Consider the following 19,839-nt stretch of genomic DNA (forward strand, 5'->3'; position numbering starts at 1 on the left):
TTTGCCATACATTAGTCTCAATAGTTAATCCCAAATCGCATGGCCTTGTTTCTGTAATTTGCACTGTAAAGTAGCCAATAAAATAGCAGAATAACAGAAGCCTTTTAAGTGCTACAAGAAAGTGATATAATGAATAGCCAACCAAAGAACCTGACAATAGAAGCCTTGTAAGTGCAACATATGTAGACATTTTGAGTAGCCAATCAAAATTGCTGACATGTGAAGCCTTTTAAGTACAACAACAAATGATGTAATACAAAGAAGGATGATGCAATCACCTGGTAGAAGTTAATGGCCACATAGAACTGGATAGATGTGTACTACAAACCACGAAGGGTGGTCACTATGTGATTAGTAGGCAATCACACGCATTTTCGTGTAATTATGGAATAATTGTACTAGTAAAAGCCAAAATTGCACTCAAATGTGTGTGATTACCTATACTAATTGTTCAGCACTTTGTGCCCACCACAGTTGCCATGAGACAGGCTGACAAGGTCAACATGGCTACAATTTTTTTTGTCTTGCCACTTACTAAAATACCTTTCCTATTTATTTGTGATCAACATTTTTGTACAGTATTCATTCAAGAGTAATATTACCTAAAATGTAGTAGTACTGAGGAATTACCTTTAAATATATACCAAATAACTGTTTTTTTTAATATATGTAGCATTTATATTTAGTAACAGCACAAGTTTATGCCAATTAACTCCACCAACAGTTTGTGTTCACTGGCTGTGTCTTTGAGTTATCTACACATATCAAGTATATTATTCAAATGCCAAATGGTTGCAGTGCTGAGGTTGATTTAATGGCTTCACCAACCTTCTGTGCTGCGACACTGGTAATCTTATTATTTGACATGTTAAGGCTTTGGAGTGTATTGTTGTATTTAAGACAATCACTGATAGCAACAGCACCATTGTCCTGTATACTGTTGTGTGAAATGTTGAGATTTTGAAGAGTACTGTTACATTTAAGACAGTCACTGATAGCAATAGCACCATTGTCCTTTATACTGTTGTGTGAAATATTGAGATTTTGAAGAGTATTGTTACATTTAAGACATGTACTAATGGCTATAGCACCTGCATTAGATAGTTTGTTCTGTGAAATGTCAAGACTCTGTACAGTAGTGTTCTGATGCAAACCAAATGCTATTACTGATACCACATCATCATTCACACTCTCACCATGTAAATCAATTGTTTGTGGTGTAGGCTGGCAACAGGCATCATATAGCACACTGACATCCAACACTCTAAAGTTGCAGGTCTCTGATACCGTGTGATCCAATGAACTAAACTGACGTCTTGTATGAAGTAAGATATTCCCTCTGTCCTTTATTCCCTTGCTGTTTATTTTCATCCATGACAAGTTCAATTCTTTTAATGTCACATTATTAACCAAAACCTTTTCAATCGACTGCACTCCTACACTTCCGATGTAACACAATGTTATCGATTCAAGGTTTTTATTTGCTTCTAAACTCTCTGCTATCTCACTAACACACTTGTCCATCCCAACATCTCCAATAAGTGATATAGTTTTAACACAACAATTTCTAATGATAACACAATATACACTCCAAGGGGATGAATCTATGTTATCACTAAGATCAACATATTCCAGTGTTACTGCTGATGTATCTTTAATACTTTCTCGTATGTGATTCATTCCAGAACTAGAGATCTTGTTTAATGACATATCCAGTTCTTTCATCATACTATTTTTCTTTAAAGAATTACCAATTGTTATTGCACCATTGTCAGATATTTTGGTTTGTGAAACGTCAAGTCTTTGCACTGTTGTGTTATTACACAAGCCAAATGCTATTACAGCCAAAGCATCATCATTAATGTTCTCATTGGAAAAGTTGACAATTTTAGGTAGGATTTCATAGTAGCACTTGTGTATTATGTTGACACTCACCACTTTCATACAACTGTGTGTGCTGTGAATCAAAATGTTGTGTTTGCTTTGTATCTGTCCATTACTGAGTTTTTCCCAAGACACGTTTACTTCTTTTAAATTTATGCTCCTAGCTAAAATTTGACTTACTGATTCTACTCCATTTCTTCCAATTCTACACATTGTTAATGACTCGAGTACTGTGTTGGCGTTTAGACTATCTATTATTTCCTCAAGATATTTTTCCATCCCACACTCTCCACAAAGTGTCAAGCTATTTACACAGCAATGCTTAATAATAACACTGTATATGCCCCATGGTGATAAGTTAGTATTGCTGATCATTAAGTCAACATATTCCAACATAACAAACCTGTTTTGAACTGCATCTAGCTTTGCTGTAATGTTACTGTTTCCAAGTACATCAACAAAAGTTAAAACTCTATCTGACATGCTGCTTTGTGAAACAGCATGTTTACTGAAAACCGCTTGATCACATAAGCCAAATTTTATCAGTGCTAATGCATTTTTGGCAAAAGCACTAGTATTACGCAAATCAACTGTATTATATGAAAATTTGCTGTTGTATAGTACCCTAATATCAACCACTCTATTGTTGCTGTTAATGCTATAGTCTTCAATATGGCTTACTGTATTCAATGATATTTGTATTTTTCTAAGACTCAAGCTATTTGCTTTTTTCTTTGTTTCAATACTTTTCATTTTCTCCCACGATAAGTTCACTTCATTTAAGGTTGTGTTTCTTAGCAACAATTCTTTTACTGATTCTACTCCAATTACACCAATAGAACACAGAGTAAGTGAGTTAAGTGTTGCATTTGTTTCTAGACTATCTATTAATTTCGAAACATATTTTTGCATATCATAATCTCCACAAACAGTTAACTTGTGAACAGTGCATTTGCCAATGACGGCACAGTACACGTCCCAAGGGGATGAATAATTTCCACTTAGGTCAAGATATTCTAGTACTGTCAAGGACTTGTTATGAACTGATTCTAATAGATGCTCCATTCCATTCTTAGTTATCCTATTCAGTGATAGGTCGAGTTCTTTCAGTGTATTGTTATTCTTAAGACATTTGCTGAATGCCATGGCACCGCTGTCAGATATTTTGTTGTATGATATATCAAATGTTTTCAAACTTGAATTTGTTTCAATGGCCTTACCAATATGTATAGCTCCAACAGCACTTATCCTATTTCTTGACAAGTTCACATTAATAAGTGTACTGTTATTTTCAAGACATTTACTAATCATAATGGCTCCATCATCAGACACTGCATTGTGTGAAATGTCAAGCGTGTGAACTGTTGTATTGTTATACAATCCAAATGCTAATAGTGCTACTATGTCATCATCGACATCACCTTTACTTGAAAACTTAATCTCTAGTGGTATTGGGCCATAGTAGTCACCACCTAACACATTAATATCTACCATGCTGTTAATAGCTCTATATTTCACACTAAGTAGAATATTCTTTTTGTCCTTTAGTCCTTGATTGCTATGCTTTTTCCAAGACAGGTTTACTTCATTCAACGTTGTATTGCTGGTTAAGATTTCTTTGAGTGACTTTACTCCAATTTTTCCAATACTACACAATGTTAAGCATTGAAGTCTTGCATTTGCTTTAAGACTATCACCTATATTGTTGATGTATTCTTCCATCCCATCATCTCCACAAATCGTTAAATTGTTCATACAACACTGTCTAATAATAACACAGTACACACCCCATGGAGATGAGCCATTTCTACTGAGGTCAACATATTCAAGTGTTGAGACATTCTTAATCGATTCTCGCAAGTGTTGCATTCCCTTAATAGTTATCTTATTCAGTGACAGATCAAGTTCTCTTAGAGAATTATTTCCCTTGAGGCAATTGCTAATGGTCGCTGCTCCAGTGTCAGAAATTCGGCTACATGATAGGTCAAGTCTCTTTACACTTGTGGTGTTGCATAGACCAAAAGTTATTATCATAATGGCAAAGTCATTAATGTTGCTATAAGACAATGTAATCACTTCATGTGAACATCTATGATACCCATCATACAATATATTGACATCCATGACTCTGTTGTTGTAAAGTTCTACTGATTCTCCTTCTGTTGTTTTGTCTTGTGGATATTTTGCAGTAAGTAATATATTTTTGTTGTCATTTATTCTTTCACTGGCTATTTTCTTCCATGACAAATTGACTACATCTAAAGTTGTATTATAAATTAAAATTTCTTTAATTGATTCAAGTCCAATTCTTCCAATATTACACAAAGTTAGTGACTTAAGTATTGCATTGGCTTCAAGATTATCAATTATCTCCCTGACATGCTCTTCCATTCCATTATCTCCACAAACTGTCAAACCTTTCACACAGCAATGTCCAATGATTACACAGTATACACCCCACGGGGATGAGTTATTCTCACTGAGGTCAACGTATTCCAAACTTGATGCAACGTGTTCATTCTTAATAAAGTGCTCCAATAAGCTGCTCATTCCAACACTTCTAAGATCACAATTTCTGAGTTCTAACATTTTCCACTGTCGCTCAATAGAAGCAGACATAAAAAACATTAATGAAGAAATATGATGTGGAAGTATTGTTACATTAGCAAGTTCAATACTGCCATTTATAAAAACTGAAGAAATTTCTTTTGGTATTTCAGCACTTTTGGCTTCCATGTAACACTGAAACAAGTATAAACATTTTGTTTTGTCATTTAAAATATCATCTGAAAATGTTAAGGAATCTTCGACGTTGAGCACATTGCCATCTGGGATAGGATCATGGGGAAATGTGCTAACATATGTAGAAACAAAAGAGCTAAAAGGAGGTGACTTTGTTCCAACAATTCCAACATACATCATCCACATGACCTTGAAACGACTATCCCAAAATGTCTCAACCATTAATGCTAACTGTTGCTCACTAGAAAGAGAGGATATGTGAAGTGCAGCAAGAAATTCTTGCAATGTAAGGTGTAGGAAATTAAAGGAAGTGGTTCTTCCAGCCCCTTTATGAGCATAATGCTGTACAGCTTGTAATAAACCAAACCCGTTGAAAGCTTCAGGAGTTTCATCAATCTCAGGACACATTTTTGTAATTTCATCATATGAAAACACTAACTGATCTCTTTGTAAACCACTAAAAGCTAACTTTGACAATTTTTGAAGAAATTGGTAAACTGATTCAGGTAAATCTGTTATATTTTTAACTAAATTTTCATTAGATGGGTTGAGCCTATTCACATTTCGATATATTGTATGAACAATAAAGTACTCATTCATTTCAGTTAATGTTTCAGGTAAGCTGTTCATTCGAAAAAGGAATAGCAAAATTGCTAAATGAAGGGGAATAAAACAAAGATCACTTATGAAAGTATGCTGTCTAAAATACTCATTTAGTTGTGTTTTCTCTCTATGAGCATCATTAAATGACAATGAAATATATTTTTTACGTTCTTCTTTAGCAAATCCAATAATCTCAATTCTCCTGTCAATTACACGATGTAGAGACAGTGTAGTTGTTGGTCGTGACGTTACTACTACTGTGGCCTTATAAAAAACTTTTCCAATACCCTTTTCTCTTTCAATAATATCTGTAATGGATGAGTTTTCCTGCAGAGATGCAGGGAATTCATCGAAGCCATCAAATACAAACGCTACATTTTCCCCTCTACGCATTTCCAAGTAATCATTCACATCACTTGCCACTCTTTCAGAGGTATACACCTGAAGTAACTCCTTAACAGAAGTCATTGTATGCAACTGTGGATCTCTCAGGTGTACTAGTAACACCAACTTGCAGTTCTGTAACAGTTTACCACTGGCCCACTGAAACACAATTTCTTTAGCTAACACAGTCTTTCCTATTCCAGGAGCACCCTCTATTAAAATACATTGTGGTGGCAAACTAGACCTAACTGCTGAATGATCAGTAGGATCAGCTGAGAATATTTTGCTGATATCTTTAGTCACCTGGAAATGTGAAGATGCTAATTTGTCTATGGCAGCTGCACCTTGTTCAAATCGTTCAGATATTTCAAAAAGTTCTTGTTGGGTTCGCCCACAACTGTAGTGAATCAGTGCAACATTAACAATAGATTTAAGCTGATAGGGTGGCCACTCATTTTTCTGAGGTGTCAGTCTAGTTCTTTTATAGTAGAAACATAGGTCATCATGTAGTTCATCAACTGCTAGTGGTACTGCAGGAAGGTATACCAGATACAAGTCTAAATATCGTTACTACTCATAATTAGAAACATCAACCATGCATACTTAGTTACACATGCCCACATGTTTTTGGGAGCATGTAGAACTAAGGCTGAGCAATACTGCAATTTTAGTATCATGATCAATACTAAACCAACTATTCACAATAGTGAATACTTTATGATATTTACATATCAAAACACACGGTAGTGTGTCGTACAGCCAAGAAAGCTGGAGTGTCCCACCATGAGTATATTTACAAGAAGCAAACTGCGATTTTCACGCATATGTAGCTCCGTGCTCCCTTCTTGAATTGGAATAATTTTTATACTGCAAATTCCCTCCATCTTCAGGACCCCACATACCAAATTTGAGCAAAATTTCTTAACACAATCATGAAATATAAGCTTTCAAAATTTGGCTTAATTTCTTCATTTTTCCTTGCATTAGGAGGCTCGGAGATTAGATTATTCTATTCGCACACTTTACAAAAACCATTACAAAATGCAAATGCATACCTCGATTTTCTTGAGCTTTGGTACACTGTAAGAACATATTGCAGCACAATCACGTACTAAGTTTGGTGAAAATCTGATTAATAGTCATAGAGCTATGGATGATTATTTGCATAAAAGTACAGGTTAAGCCGCTTAAGGGAATAACTTAAAGATCGGTATGCGTATAGGTTAACTATCATAGCTCAAACCTTTTGTGAAATCATATTGACAGCTATAGAGTTAAAGGCAAAAACCAAACAACTGTAAATCATGGGATTGAAATACTCTAATAGCAGTCACCACAGGGTAAAAAGGTATATGAAAAATGTTGAAAAAATATCTTACCAGCGTTCGAACCAGGGACCTTCATACCAAATCCTTAACCACTGAACCGCTGCTATCACAGCTGATCATCTCACTTAATTTCTACTTAAAATCTTAAATATTCATAATTTCATAGATCTACCAATGAAAATCTAGAACATTCTACGTGTGTTCTATTATTAAAAAAATATGTGCTCTATTAGAGCATTACAAAAGTAGTCAATTAAACTTGAATCCTTACAGGAGTCTGCCAGATGGTCAGGATGTTTTCTTCTTATCAATTTCAAGCATATGTATCCATAGGAACTCTATAGAGTGACTCATTATCTCAAAGTACCCCATGCAGAACCAAATAGACATTAGTTTATTTATTAAAGTGCTGAAGGTCTGTAGGGCACCTGGTCCTACAGCCTGTTTAAAGAATAATATTCTTTATGAATATTATTGTTTTTATGAATACAATCTAATCTGTAAGTAGGCATAGAAGTGAGGGGCATTATATGCAATTATCAAATGGTACAGTAGTACCGTTTAAGTAGGGATCGGGCCGAAAATTTTACGCGCCGCCCAAAATTCCACCTTTGAAAAGCACCCTAAAATCACCTTTACAGAATAGCACTAGTTCATATGATATACAATATATAACAAAACGTTAACAAGTGGCCGGATGTAGAATTTTAAAAAATTGCCAAAACTCGAATTTTATACTCACTGCCTGACTGCCTGATTACAGTCACAAGGATACAGACCAAACGAAGCAGCGCACGGTCATCATTTTACGCCACAATAACAAACTCACCAGTGGGATGTGCCTTTTGGGGTTCCGAGGAGTGTAGGCCCTCTATGCCTTGTCTTTTCTTTTATCTTCAATCAGGCTGCCTGTCTTCTTCATTCAATGAAACCATATCAAGGCGTTAATGTTCCATATCAACACTTTCTTTCAGTAGTACATTTAGATGCCATAGAATTATTTCAGAGCTGGATTTTTGAAGCGCTTCAGTCCTAGGAGGTATGCTAGCTAGATATCTGCAACTTTGCTATTGGGATATGCGCCATGCAAAAGAGCGGGCACCGCCAGACTAATTCACGATAGGTTTGTGACTACACCCATCTAGGTTTACTAATCGCGATAGAGTATGGAGACCATACCTCTTCACAATCTAACTATTTGCTAAACAGAAAACAAGACCTTATTGGTGTAGCTAGCTGTACACCCCTTGTCTGACTCGAGATACTCTAATACAACAGTCACTCTAATACAGCAGTCATGCATTTATGATATTCTATTAGAACAGTCCCTGAGCTACAACAAAAAGCTAGCATTTTAAAAATTGTCAATTAAAAAAATGAAGTAGGGATCTATGCAATAAAAAGTAATGAAACAAGAGATGAATGATGGTATTACAGCATAACTCGGTGGGAAAGTCCCTACTTTGGTGCATTAGCTATAACAATTATTTTATTCAGTGCCAAAGTAGGGACTTTCCCACCGAGTTATGCTGTAATACCATCATTCATCTATTGTTCATTACAGTGGATCCTCACTAATCCGAACTCCAGTAATCCGAACGCTCGATAATCCGAACAGTGCAATGACTGTTCTATTAGAGTATTTTGCAACAAGTGTATGTTCTATTAGAGTAATTGAACTAGGTTCTGTATTATAATCAATGGGTTCACTAATCCAAACAAATTCACTAATCTGAACAAAGTTTTGTCAATTTGAGAACAGAGCTGTTCGGATTAGTGAGGATCCACTGTATTTTTTAATGCATAGATCACTACTTCATTTTTTTAATTAACAATTTTTAAAAATATTAGCATCAAGAGTTCATAATATGTAGTAGTTGTAACATGGGCACGAGTGATTTGCCTGAAATATACGCACAGGCATGAGGGCACAAGCACGAGTGCGAGTGTGTATATTTCAGGCAAATCACAAGTGCCCATGTTACAACTAATATATTTCACTTGGGTGACTCACTTGCAAGTGTGCATGGAAATTGCAGGAATGCTTTGCGAGTGTATTTATATGGGACCATGTGAATTTCGATTGTGGATAACGTCATAAGAGCAACGACAAGGCGCTACTGAGAGGCTGAATGTAAGTGTATCATCACGAGCATGCAGATCGCATCGATTGTGGGTACGCAATTAAACACAGGGAAGCCCAATACGAACTGAACAGCTCATAACGAAGCTTAAGAGCACTATAAAGTACTTACTATACTAGCCATGAATAAACTAAAGCAGTGAATATGTTTACAGCACTATAATGGCCTAGCCAATTAAGCGCCACGCCCAGTCACTGTGTGTGACATCGCGCCAGCGGTCAAAACAGCAATATATAGACAATTCAAGTGCACTAAAGTACTTACTTTTACTAGCCATGAATAAACTAAAGTAGTGAATACTATTAACACTAATGGCCAAATCAATTAAGCGCTACGCCCAGTGTCTGGACATCCCCACATGACTATTGAATGCAACATGACCAATATAAACTAACCTGTGACCTTCTTCATTCAGTAAAACAAATTATCTTCTTCCCCAAGTCCATGACAAAACACTTTACAAAAACCAAAACCCACTATCGATCCTGTGAAGTGTCGCTATATTAAAGCAGAGGAGATCACACAGTTACATCAAAGAAATCGAATGATTTCTGAGAATGCTTGGGATGCATTAATGAGAATAGGAGGTAGTATATACAAGTTATATTACTCCTAGGAGGTAGTATATACAAGTTATATCACTCCTAGGAGTGATATAACTACCTCCATTTCTCGTTAATGCATTCCTGAGCACTGATAGCAGTGCTATTATACCACTTATACACCTTCTCTTCCCTTTATATATATATATATATATATATGAACTCTTGCTAGTATTTAATTGCACTGTATAAAATTCCCATGTGCTGTAAGGGGTGTCCGATAGCGTTTTGTAGGAGGCTTCCACTGGTAGTAAAAGCTATATTATTGGTCCCTTTACTAGGAAAATGGATTAATTACAGACACTTTCAAGTTGACTGCTCCATTCACAGTGAAGTGCAGACCTGGGTAATAAGTATTAATCTAAGAAAACACACATCAAGCATAAACTGCAGCTAAAAATTGAGAAACCATGCACTTATCTAATATACACTAGTATATTAAAAATTATAAATTTAAAAATGAAGTAGGGATCCAAGCAATAAAAAGTAGTAAAACAAGAGATGAACGATGGTAGCTATTACAGCATAGTTCGGTGGGAAATCCCTACTTTGGCATTGAACACAAAATAATTTTTATATCATGCCAAAGCAAGGATTTAACACTGAGCTATGCTGTAATAGCTACCATTGTTCATCTCTTGTTTCACTACTTTTTATTGCTTGGATCCCTACTTCATTTTTAAATTTATAATTTTTAATGTACTAGTTTGTTTAGTTTTTTTGTTAAAGCATACAGCTAGTTATAAACATGTGACTGTTTTATTAGAGTGACTGCTGCATCAGAGTATCTCGAGTCAGCCTGCAAAGATGTGTGCTTACCCAAAAGGGGTGTGGTCATCATGGTTTCGATCGATTATTAGACTAGAGTATCTCGAATCAGCCTACCAACTTGACGGTGTGTGGTAACAAATACAACTAGCGTAAAAGGGGCGTGATCATTGTGGTCTCAATCAATAGATCAAAAATAGTAGAATAAAAAAATGGGCGTGATTTTGTGACCTATCGTGGAGTACCGGTACCTCCGTTCAGTAGTGCAGTCTAAGCACCTCAAATAATTTTGTGGCATCTATCATGCTGCTTAAAGAAAGTGTTGGTACGGAAAATTAATGCCTCGAAATGGTTTCGTTGGATGAAGAAGACAAGCAGCCTGACCTGATTGAAGATAAAAGAAAAGACAAGGCGCACAGGGCGCACACTCGTCGGAACCCCAAAAGGCACATCCCACCGGTGAGTTTGTTGCTGTGGCGTAAAATGGTGACCATGCACTGCTTCATTTGGGCTCTAGGCTTGCAACTGTGGTCAGGCAGTGAGTGAGTGAGACAAAATTTTGAGTTTTGAAAAATTCTATATCCAGCCGCCAGTAAGTGTTTTCTTGTTTTTAACGCTACATTTGATGTTAAATGGACTAATATTATTCTGTAAAGGTGATTTTCATCGCGTAAGAAGTTTCTAAGTTGGTTTTTAAAGGCGGTATGTTTGGCAGTGCTCATCACTTTCGATGTAAACCCTACTTAAACAGTACTACCGTACTGTTCGATAACAATTACTACAACATGACTACATGGATTTTAATGATGTCATATAGCATTGACATTGACTTGTTATTACTGTGATCCACTATGTGCCACAGTCATTGGTTTAAAATGACCTATATTACATGTCAAAGAACATTAGAAAACAAACCTGTCACACTGCTAGCATTTGATTGATCACCATTGTTGTCACCATTGTCAGTAGAAGCTATATATACACAACAATGCATGGAGGTAATAGTAAATGTACAGGACTGAAAGCACCATTTTTATAGCATTAAGCATATAGCTAAATGTAGTTATACCATAATTAGTACTTTACCAGGGGTGGATATATGATTTCCTAAAGGGGGACATGTCCAAGAAATAAGTAGATACAGACAATGATCATGTTAATGGTTCATTACAGATAAATTAACTTAGGTGTGGTTGGAGCTTGATTGAGTATGAGGGTCTGGGGTGCAGCTCCCAAATGTTATATACAGTGTAAAATTAAAATTCTCTAATCAAGACACGCGATAGTGTGTTGTGTGGCCAAGTACAGCTAGTGCGGACACGCGAAAGACTAGTGTGTATTTTACAGGAACCAAGAAAATACCATTTTCACACAACCGTAGCTTGATAATGGCAAGACAGAAATTAACCATTTTTACTGTGGAAACTCCCTCAGGGTAGGGCACCTCCCGTTCCAAATTTGAGATGAATCCGCCCATCCATCACTGAGATATGCACCTTCAAAGTTCATCATATTTTCTTCGTATTTTTTTCTTAATCTTTTTCTTCTTGTTTTTCTTCTTCGTCTCACACACTTTAGAAAAATTGTAATAACTCGTGCGTGCTTTGGTCGATTTACTTAAAATTTGGAGGGCTGTAGGAACGTAATACTGCACATGTACAGTCCAATTTTGGTACAGATCAGACAAAGAGCAAGGGAGCTATGTGTGATGTTTCAAAACTCCAAGGGCGATTTGTTGTCACGCCTCCAGGGTGAACCACTTGACAGAATTATTTTAAAATCGGTCTGTATATGAAGTAACTATCATAGTGGAAACCTTTTGTGGTTTGAAAGAAATCGCATTAACAGTCATGGAGTTATAACAAAAATTCCAACTATGTGTAAAAAGCGCACGATCGAGTTTTGCTAATAAAATAGTATTACTTGTCATGCCTACCAGGCAAACTAGTTTATGGAATCAGCTGAAAACAGGTACAGTGGTAGATTAATTGTTTTAGAACAAGCTTTCAGTGGTTTATAAGGAATCAGATAAAAAAACCACTGAGTTACACTACGAAAGTCAACTAAGTGTAACAAGTGCGCAATCGAGATATACTCTAATAGTGCAGTCACTCTAATAGAACATTAATTGTGACCGGATTTCATATAACAAGGCTTCCACACACACAAAATCAAACTTACGATTTTACCAGAAATGGATTGCTGGTCTAATACACTATCATATTTCACACTGTACTTCCTTCAGCACTGGCAAGTCTGGTTTCTGTAGCAGCTTTCTTCCGACCCTGTCAAAGCCACGAGTGTGAGATTGGCACCATTAAATGGCCATGGCTTTGTGATAATGGTGTGTAGTGAGCTGGGACTTCACAGAGAGCTCGCCAATAGTGTTCTCAGTCAATTTGGAGTAATTTGAGGGCCATGGAGAGCCCAAACTTGGCCTCTGGATTCCAATCGTCTTCTTACTCCATTTTATACCCGTATATTAAGACCACCGTCCACCCCCACCCTCCCACCCTATTACTACCATCTGTGATATTATTACCCGCTCGAAAAAAGCTGCTCAAAACAGGGCAAATTTTGGTATCAGAAATGTATACACCCACTCTGTGATAGCTAGTGAACAGATGAACAATTGGTGCAAATTTTGTTTGCACAGCTGTAGGCACTGGGAAGTTATTACACAATGATTCCTTAAAATCGCCATATCTCCTAACAAAGCTTTGTGCGTCGAAGCCTTGTTTTGTCAAATTCAGTCACAATTAAGCTTCATAATAAAAAATAAAATTTTCTATTAGAACATTCAGCTACAATCTAGTCACCATGTAGATAGTTCAGCTAACAACAAGTTACCCAAAAGAGAGTTCAACTACAATCAAGTTACCCTGTAGAAAGTTCAACTACCAAAAAATCACCCTGTAGAGAGTTCAGTTACAAACAAGACACCTGTAGAGAGTTTAACTACAAACAAGTCACCCTATAGAGAGTTCAAACCACCCTGTAGAGAGTTCAACAACAAACAAGTCACCCTGTAGAGTTCAGCAATAAAGTACAAAAAGAGGCGAATTCCATATGAAAACAACCAAGCTGCAAAAAGGAGTGGCTAGGTACGGAGGTCCCTGGTTTGAACTCTAGACAATTTTTAAAGAACTACGCTCTTATTAAATTCTTGATAACTGTACAGTCAGAGTATTTCAATTGATTGTCTCTTTGTAACTCTGTAGCTGTCACTGTAAGTCTTTTAAACCACAACATGACACAATCATATAGCATACTACAACTACAGCATACAACCGCTACAAAGACTGTGTGTCTCTTTTCGTTTTGCAATGAAAGTCTACAGCAGTAGTTACCTGAATCCTTTTAAATGAGTATTGTGGGTTAAAGTTGTGTTATTCATTTTAGTGTGACATGTATCAAGACACACAGTAGTGTATTGTGGGGCAAAGAAAGCAGGCATGCCACACCATGCATATGAGAGAAAATGCAATTTTTGAATCATGCATAGCTCTGTGCTCCATTCTCCAAACGAAATAATCTTTACACTGCACATATACTTTTTGCATCCCACTTACTAAATTTGAGCAAGGTCACCATGCAGATTCGTCAAGTATAAGCCCTCAAAGTTTGGCTTATTTCTTTTTTGTCTTCCATGATTTCAGGGGCTTACATTTATCTTCTTCACTTTACAAAAACTATTATAGACCACAAATGTGCAACTCGATCACCTTCAAATTCAAGACGTATTCATGTACTAGGCTTGGTGCAAATCTGATAAATATTCACACAGCAGAAAAAGGCCATTCTTTTGTCATGCCTACAGGATAAACTGCTTATGGGAATAATTTGAAAATTGGTTTGTGTATTGTTTAACCATCATAGCTCAAATCTTTAGTCAAGGAAGCCAAAATGTCACACTAGTGTGTTATAAAAACAACAAAAACATGACTTTCACACAAGTTCTCTCCAAACAAATACACAAACTGTGCAATCACTACCTACCTTTGCACAGGAATTTTGAAAAGAGGTTTCCACTACAGCAAAATGACTGTTATATTAGAGTAGTTTGTATTACCTGACTGCTTTATTAGGGTATCTTGATCTTTTCACCAAAATCATAATTCAGAACAATGCTATAAGTGTTGTTATCATGTTAGAAACTATGATAAAAGTTTAAAATGTGTCCTGTTCCATGATAGATTCCAGATTCTGGAAATTTGAAGTTTCAGTTTTCTTGATATTTCAAGTAGTGTGTAAAATCCAAAGGGGTTTCCTAAAACCCCTGGAAACCCCCTTCAGTATGCCCCTGCTTTAGTAATCTATAAATAAAATTGTTCCATGCATTCCTGAGATATAAACCTTCAAAGTTTGTCTTAATTTTTCTTCTATTTCTTTCACACCATTATGATTTAAATGAGTGTGTAGAAATCTAGGGTTCGAGTGGGGCAGTAATGAACAGCAGGAATGGAAGACTAATGAAAACCAATATACAGGTACATTTACATTGCAGCACGCAGCATAGCTGTGTTTTTCTAGCAAAACAATTGAGATACTCTAATAGAGCAGTCACAATACAAATGTTCCAACAGATCATTTGAAGACATGAGGGCCAGCTACTACTTTTAGGGATGTGAATATTGGATGTTAAAGTAAATTAACACTAAAATCATGATTATTTCATTGAAACCAACACAAAGTGAATAATTTAAGAAACTATGTAGGAATAGACATCTCACGAATAGTCATGATGATGATACGAGAGGTACTATGAACCTCACATCTTAGTTACCTTACTTCCTCCCATAAATAAATTCTTGCCACATGTGAAGTGGTTCAACTAATTATGTAGACAACATTCTTTCACTGTGCCATGGATATTTAGTACACTGTATGCTTTGAATATTACATGATCAAATTCTTACCGAAAACACTATCAACTGGATCAAGTCCAATATGTTGCCTTGTAACATTGGTGAGGGCAATCTCTAGTGCCTTCCAAGTTGTGTTATTGGATAGTTCCAGCCACTTGTCTAATGTTTCTTGAAAGGAAGCCACGCTTTGCTGAGGATAGTCTTTCTTAATAATGTTAAGTACACGATGTGGTAATCCTAGCTCTATGCCAATATCATACCAGTCAGTAGCATAAATCTTGGTAACGTATCTATTAAGGTCTCTCATTGTTGGAGTGTCATTTTCTATAGAGGGCACACACAATTGTGCATACCAGCCAGGTAATGCATATAATGAACAACAAGAAGATACTTACTGTCTTTAATTTGAGCTATCACTACTGCACCTTCCACTTTCTTTACAATTTCTGCAATGGTACAGACATCATTACAAACAGCAGCATGCACAATTTAAGTGCTAGAGCAATGTATGATGTTTTAGTTCTACTTTATTTTTGTCTATGCACATTCAAAAACATCACTTACTTACAGTAGTAGTGATAAAGGAAACCAGAATTGCAAGAGAACCTATACACAGTAGCAGAAGGCCATTTTTAAGACTAGTATAGTCAATTAACATTATGAAAACCATGATGATATAATATAGTTTTCATGTTATTTTAGTACTTTACCATCTATTGAGTGTTGCAAAAAGAATTTTGTGATTCCCTTTTTTAGGGTGGGTTGATATTTCCAATACTTGTTTTTGCTGATAGCTATAGTATGACAGCAGATAGGTAAATTCATATACACACCACAAGTTAAGCTGCTTACAAACACATTTTTTAGCCTTTTGTGGCTAGCGTCATTGATTGCTATTATGAGAACCACAAACCACAAGTAACTATTGCCAAGGCTGCTGCTGCTACAGACACTATATGTGACTGTCTGTGGGAAAACCGTTCTTATCACCCATTTAAAAGTATCAAGAAACGTCGGTTTTAAATATTAGAGTGTTTTAGCTGGCCAGTGGTGGTAGCTACGCATACCAAATTTTCACACGTTTTACAGCAATTTCTTACCTTCCAGATCATCCACTGAAGAAGTAGCCAACAGCTAAGTTTCCCACAATTTTAGATAGTTTTTAAACCGAGGTTGTCTCAAAAATTGAAAAGGAACGTGTTGGGATGAATTAGGCCACGTTATGGGCCATTCAGGGCTCAGAACTGGCTAAAATGAAAGGAAATTTACAGCACAGGTCATTGTCCAACACCACAGAGCTGTACAGCCACACACAGCCATCTCCTGGTTGGCCAGGGCCCCATCAAGACTCCTGACTACTTATACGGCTCACCACTGTGCTTTAAAAAAGCAGCCAGAAAAAGCAGACCACTTTACTCTGGTCAACTGTGACAGTGAAATTTGATAGTGCATTCATTAAGCTTTGTGTCTGCATGAAAAAAATCAAACTTCCTGTCTTGGGGGATAAGAACGGTTTTCGCAGATCCAGTCACATAAACCACTTTAATACTTCATTCATTTGAATTCACACACACACACATATATATATATATATAGTTTGGATTTCCCATTGAAATTAGCATAGCAAATATTATGATGCTTATATCAATGATCAATCTTTAAAAGAATGATTAAAGTATATCCTGCCAATTGTATTGCTACACCACATGTAAACGGTAGATACTTAGCCATATAGCCACCCGGCTCTACAGTAGCCAATTGTAAATGAAATTAGTTTCGTGTTGTCTGCTTTGGTAAATATTAATATATTATTGTGGGTGCATGACCACCTGTAGTAGCTATACAGATGATCCAGTTAGACCACTTGAGTTTTTGGACATGACAAATGGTCCAGTAAAACCTCTTGTGGTATATAGACCATCTACAATGTGATACACCACAGACCATGGTAAAAAAATGTGACCTGATTTTTAATGTTTAAAAAAATAACACCAGCACACTTTCTGGCTAGCATATCAAGTCTGTTTTCTGGAATCAAGCTACTATACAGTAGCCTTGATAAAGCAACAGAGTGACTAAAGGCAATGTTATTGGCTTGACTGCCCGGTAAAAAGATGAAATCTGTGTATTCTGTATCATTGCAATGCATCCAATGGCACATGATGATACTCTAACCTAGCTTTACAGTAACTGTTTAATGGTGAAATCCATTTCAAATGGTCTCCAGTTTGGCAATATTATGGTAGGTGAACACCTGTATAGTAGCTATACAGATGATCCAGGTAGACCACTTGAGTTTCAGACATGATAACTGATCCCCTTGTGGAATAGACCATCTACAACATGATAGACCACTGCCATTCAAAATCTTACTATAAGCCCACTATTAGCTTCTCATCCTCCATTGTGAGCAGGCAGGCAGATTTCATTTTTTATTAAATAGATAAATGAATTAGATATTGTACTTGACTCAGAATGCAATATTCCTAGACTGCTCTAGTTACCAACTTTATAAGGTGCTGTATTTATTCAGCCACCAAATAATAAAATGGTACAAAAATTCTTGATGCAGTAACAAAAATGATGATGTGCATGGGATTCCGAAACTAAATAAAGTTTATAGTGGGCTATTCTAAAATGTTTTTCCGTCACCATATATATGAGTTGATGTATACAGTGATCCAGTGGAAAATTATCAATTGGATCACACGGGTTATTGCTGAATGCCAACCACAATATATAGAAAACTAATTGGAAACTCAGTGGTGTTCATGATGTTAATACAGAAGTGATGTCTTATGTATAGCTAACTGTCCACTACTTAGTTTTAACAAAGAAGCATGGACGCAGCAAACATCCCTATAATCAGCTCAGCAAATGGCAGCTACATATGAAGTGTCACACAGCTAATTTATTTTTACTGCTGTACAACACCAATGCATGCGGAATTATATGACACGATATGCATAGTGCAGTACAATAATATGGTGGTAATTGGCCAATTGTCCAGAGTCAGCTGGCAAATGTAAATTCGAGTAGCTTTCCACAGATTTATGAGTTGGTGATTATAACTGCGGATTATGGTCAATCGCTATGATGGCCAATTGATGATTTTGTAACAGAACGTATTGAATTATAGCACTATTTCTTCTTCTTGTGCTGGGGTGGCTGCTGCAGCTGGTAAGTTAACCAAGGAGCAGAACACCAAGAAGCTATAGAGAAGGAAGGGTGTGACTCTATCTATAAACCTTTGGTGTTTGGTTACACTTTTGCTCTTAGAACCCTTCAAACCATTACTGATCACACCACAGCCAGAAGTCGGGCATCTACCAGACAAGCTCAATAAACTTATTGCAGCAGCTTTTGGTTTCATTATGGACAAACAATAACTTTACGGTTTTGCGGTACTGGGTAGCAGTGTGAAGGCAGTGACTGAAGCCTCGATTGTACCTGTAAGGGTAGCTTTGCTTGTAGCTAGTACTGTTTTCTTTGTACTACGAAAGTTTACTGAAACCAAAGATTTAAATTTTACGGAGAAGATGAAAACCCAGAGGAGGTTGGACACGTTCACGTGAACTGTCCCTTAATTGCATTCTTTGATTTGGTATTTCACGTGATCGTCAATAGTAGCAATACAAAACTGGGATTCGCTGGGGATCGTTGATCGTCCTTCATGTAAGCTTCAACTGAGGCAATCACCCCGGTACTTTGTTTTGTAATCAGTGCTTGAAGTCCAGGTGAAGTGTACACTACTTCACCAGCTTGCACGTACGTATTCTCAAACGAAACATGAAATGATTCAGTGAGTTAATTCTGAGATCGCGATGGACTAACCTCTTCGACAAGAGGGATTTTGTGTAATTTGTTTTAGTGGCGCTTAAAGCGCTTCCTCTGATGAAAACTGGATGTTTTGAAAGTTGGGTAGCCATCTTTCATCTTTGGAAGTTCATAAACGATTTTGGCTCGTTACCTACCACTTTCGGCCAGCGAAGAATGACACATACGTACGTATTTAACACACACGACACCGGGGTAAAGCATAGATTATATTCCGGCCTACCCTAATGAAAGTAGCTCGGAAAGTAGACTCGACTTACCACGCTGACAATCCATGTGTATCCTATCACTTTCCACGTTACTCCACCTCACCTAGGAAATCATTCTGGGGGATGATTTAATTTGATTTTAATCGCCGGTTTCGCGGAAGTAAACAAACTTTCGCGGTTATCCTGCCTGAGTCGTTTTTTTGCATGAACATCAAATCAATCCCCTAGCTGTGTTCAACATGTGAGCTCGTCAACATGCTGGTATACTGCGACTCTGTAATGTGCTGTGCAGCTTTATGCCAGTCAATTCTACTGTGCTGCATAGTAGCGCTAGCACATGATAGCTATCTAGCTATAGCTACCTCATTCAATTCAGGTGTGCATTTGATGTACTATAAAAAAGGTCAGTATCTGATCACATCTCACATCTACCTTGTTATTATCTACTTTAGCTACCAGTAGAGACTGTT

General features: G+C 36.7%; 1 protein-coding gene across 2 annotated transcripts; it reads right to left on the reverse strand.

Moving 5' to 3' along the window:
• Positions 1 to 549: 549 nt before the first annotated feature.
• Positions 550 to 19,513, reverse strand: LOC136249888 (protein NLRC5-like). Of its 2 annotated transcripts, XM_066042015.1 has the most exons (5): positions 19,421 to 19,513; positions 15,719 to 15,769; positions 15,375 to 15,647; positions 11,371 to 11,427; positions 550 to 6,143 (listed from the first exon to the last, which is right to left on the reverse strand). In XM_066042015.1, exons 1-5 carry the CDS (start codon positions 19,434 to 19,436, stop codon positions 778 to 780), a joined length of 5,763 nt encoding a protein of 1,920 aa, XP_065898087.1. In that variant the 5' UTR covers positions 19,437 to 19,513; the 3' UTR covers positions 550 to 777. The 2 variants fall into 2 exon arrangements, with proteins under 2 accessions (XP_065898087.1, XP_065898088.1); XM_066042016.1 differs by lacking the exons at positions 11,371 to 11,427; positions 15,375 to 15,647; positions 15,719 to 15,769; positions 19,421 to 19,513 and adding an exon at positions 9,481 to 9,533.
• Positions 19,514 to 19,839: the final 326 nt, after the last annotated feature.

The sequence above is a fragment of the Dysidea avara genome, chromosome 3 (assembly GCF_963678975.1).
Source record: "Dysidea avara chromosome 3, odDysAvar1.4, whole genome shotgun sequence".
Lineage (NCBI taxonomy): Eukaryota > Metazoa > Porifera > Demospongiae > Dictyoceratida > Dysideidae > Dysidea > Dysidea avara.

Bases quoted from the DNA above. Each gene is read 5' to 3' on its own strand.
- LOC136249888 (XM_066042015.1), bottom strand. The intron at 15,648-15,718 runs GTAAGTATCTTC...TGCCCTCTATAG, and splicing joins GATAGCTCAAATTAAAGACA to AAAATGACACTCCAACAATG. The intron at 11,428-15,374 runs GTAAGAATTTGA...GTGTATATATAG, and splicing joins TCCAGTTGATAGTGTTTTCG to CTTCTACTGACAATGGTGAC.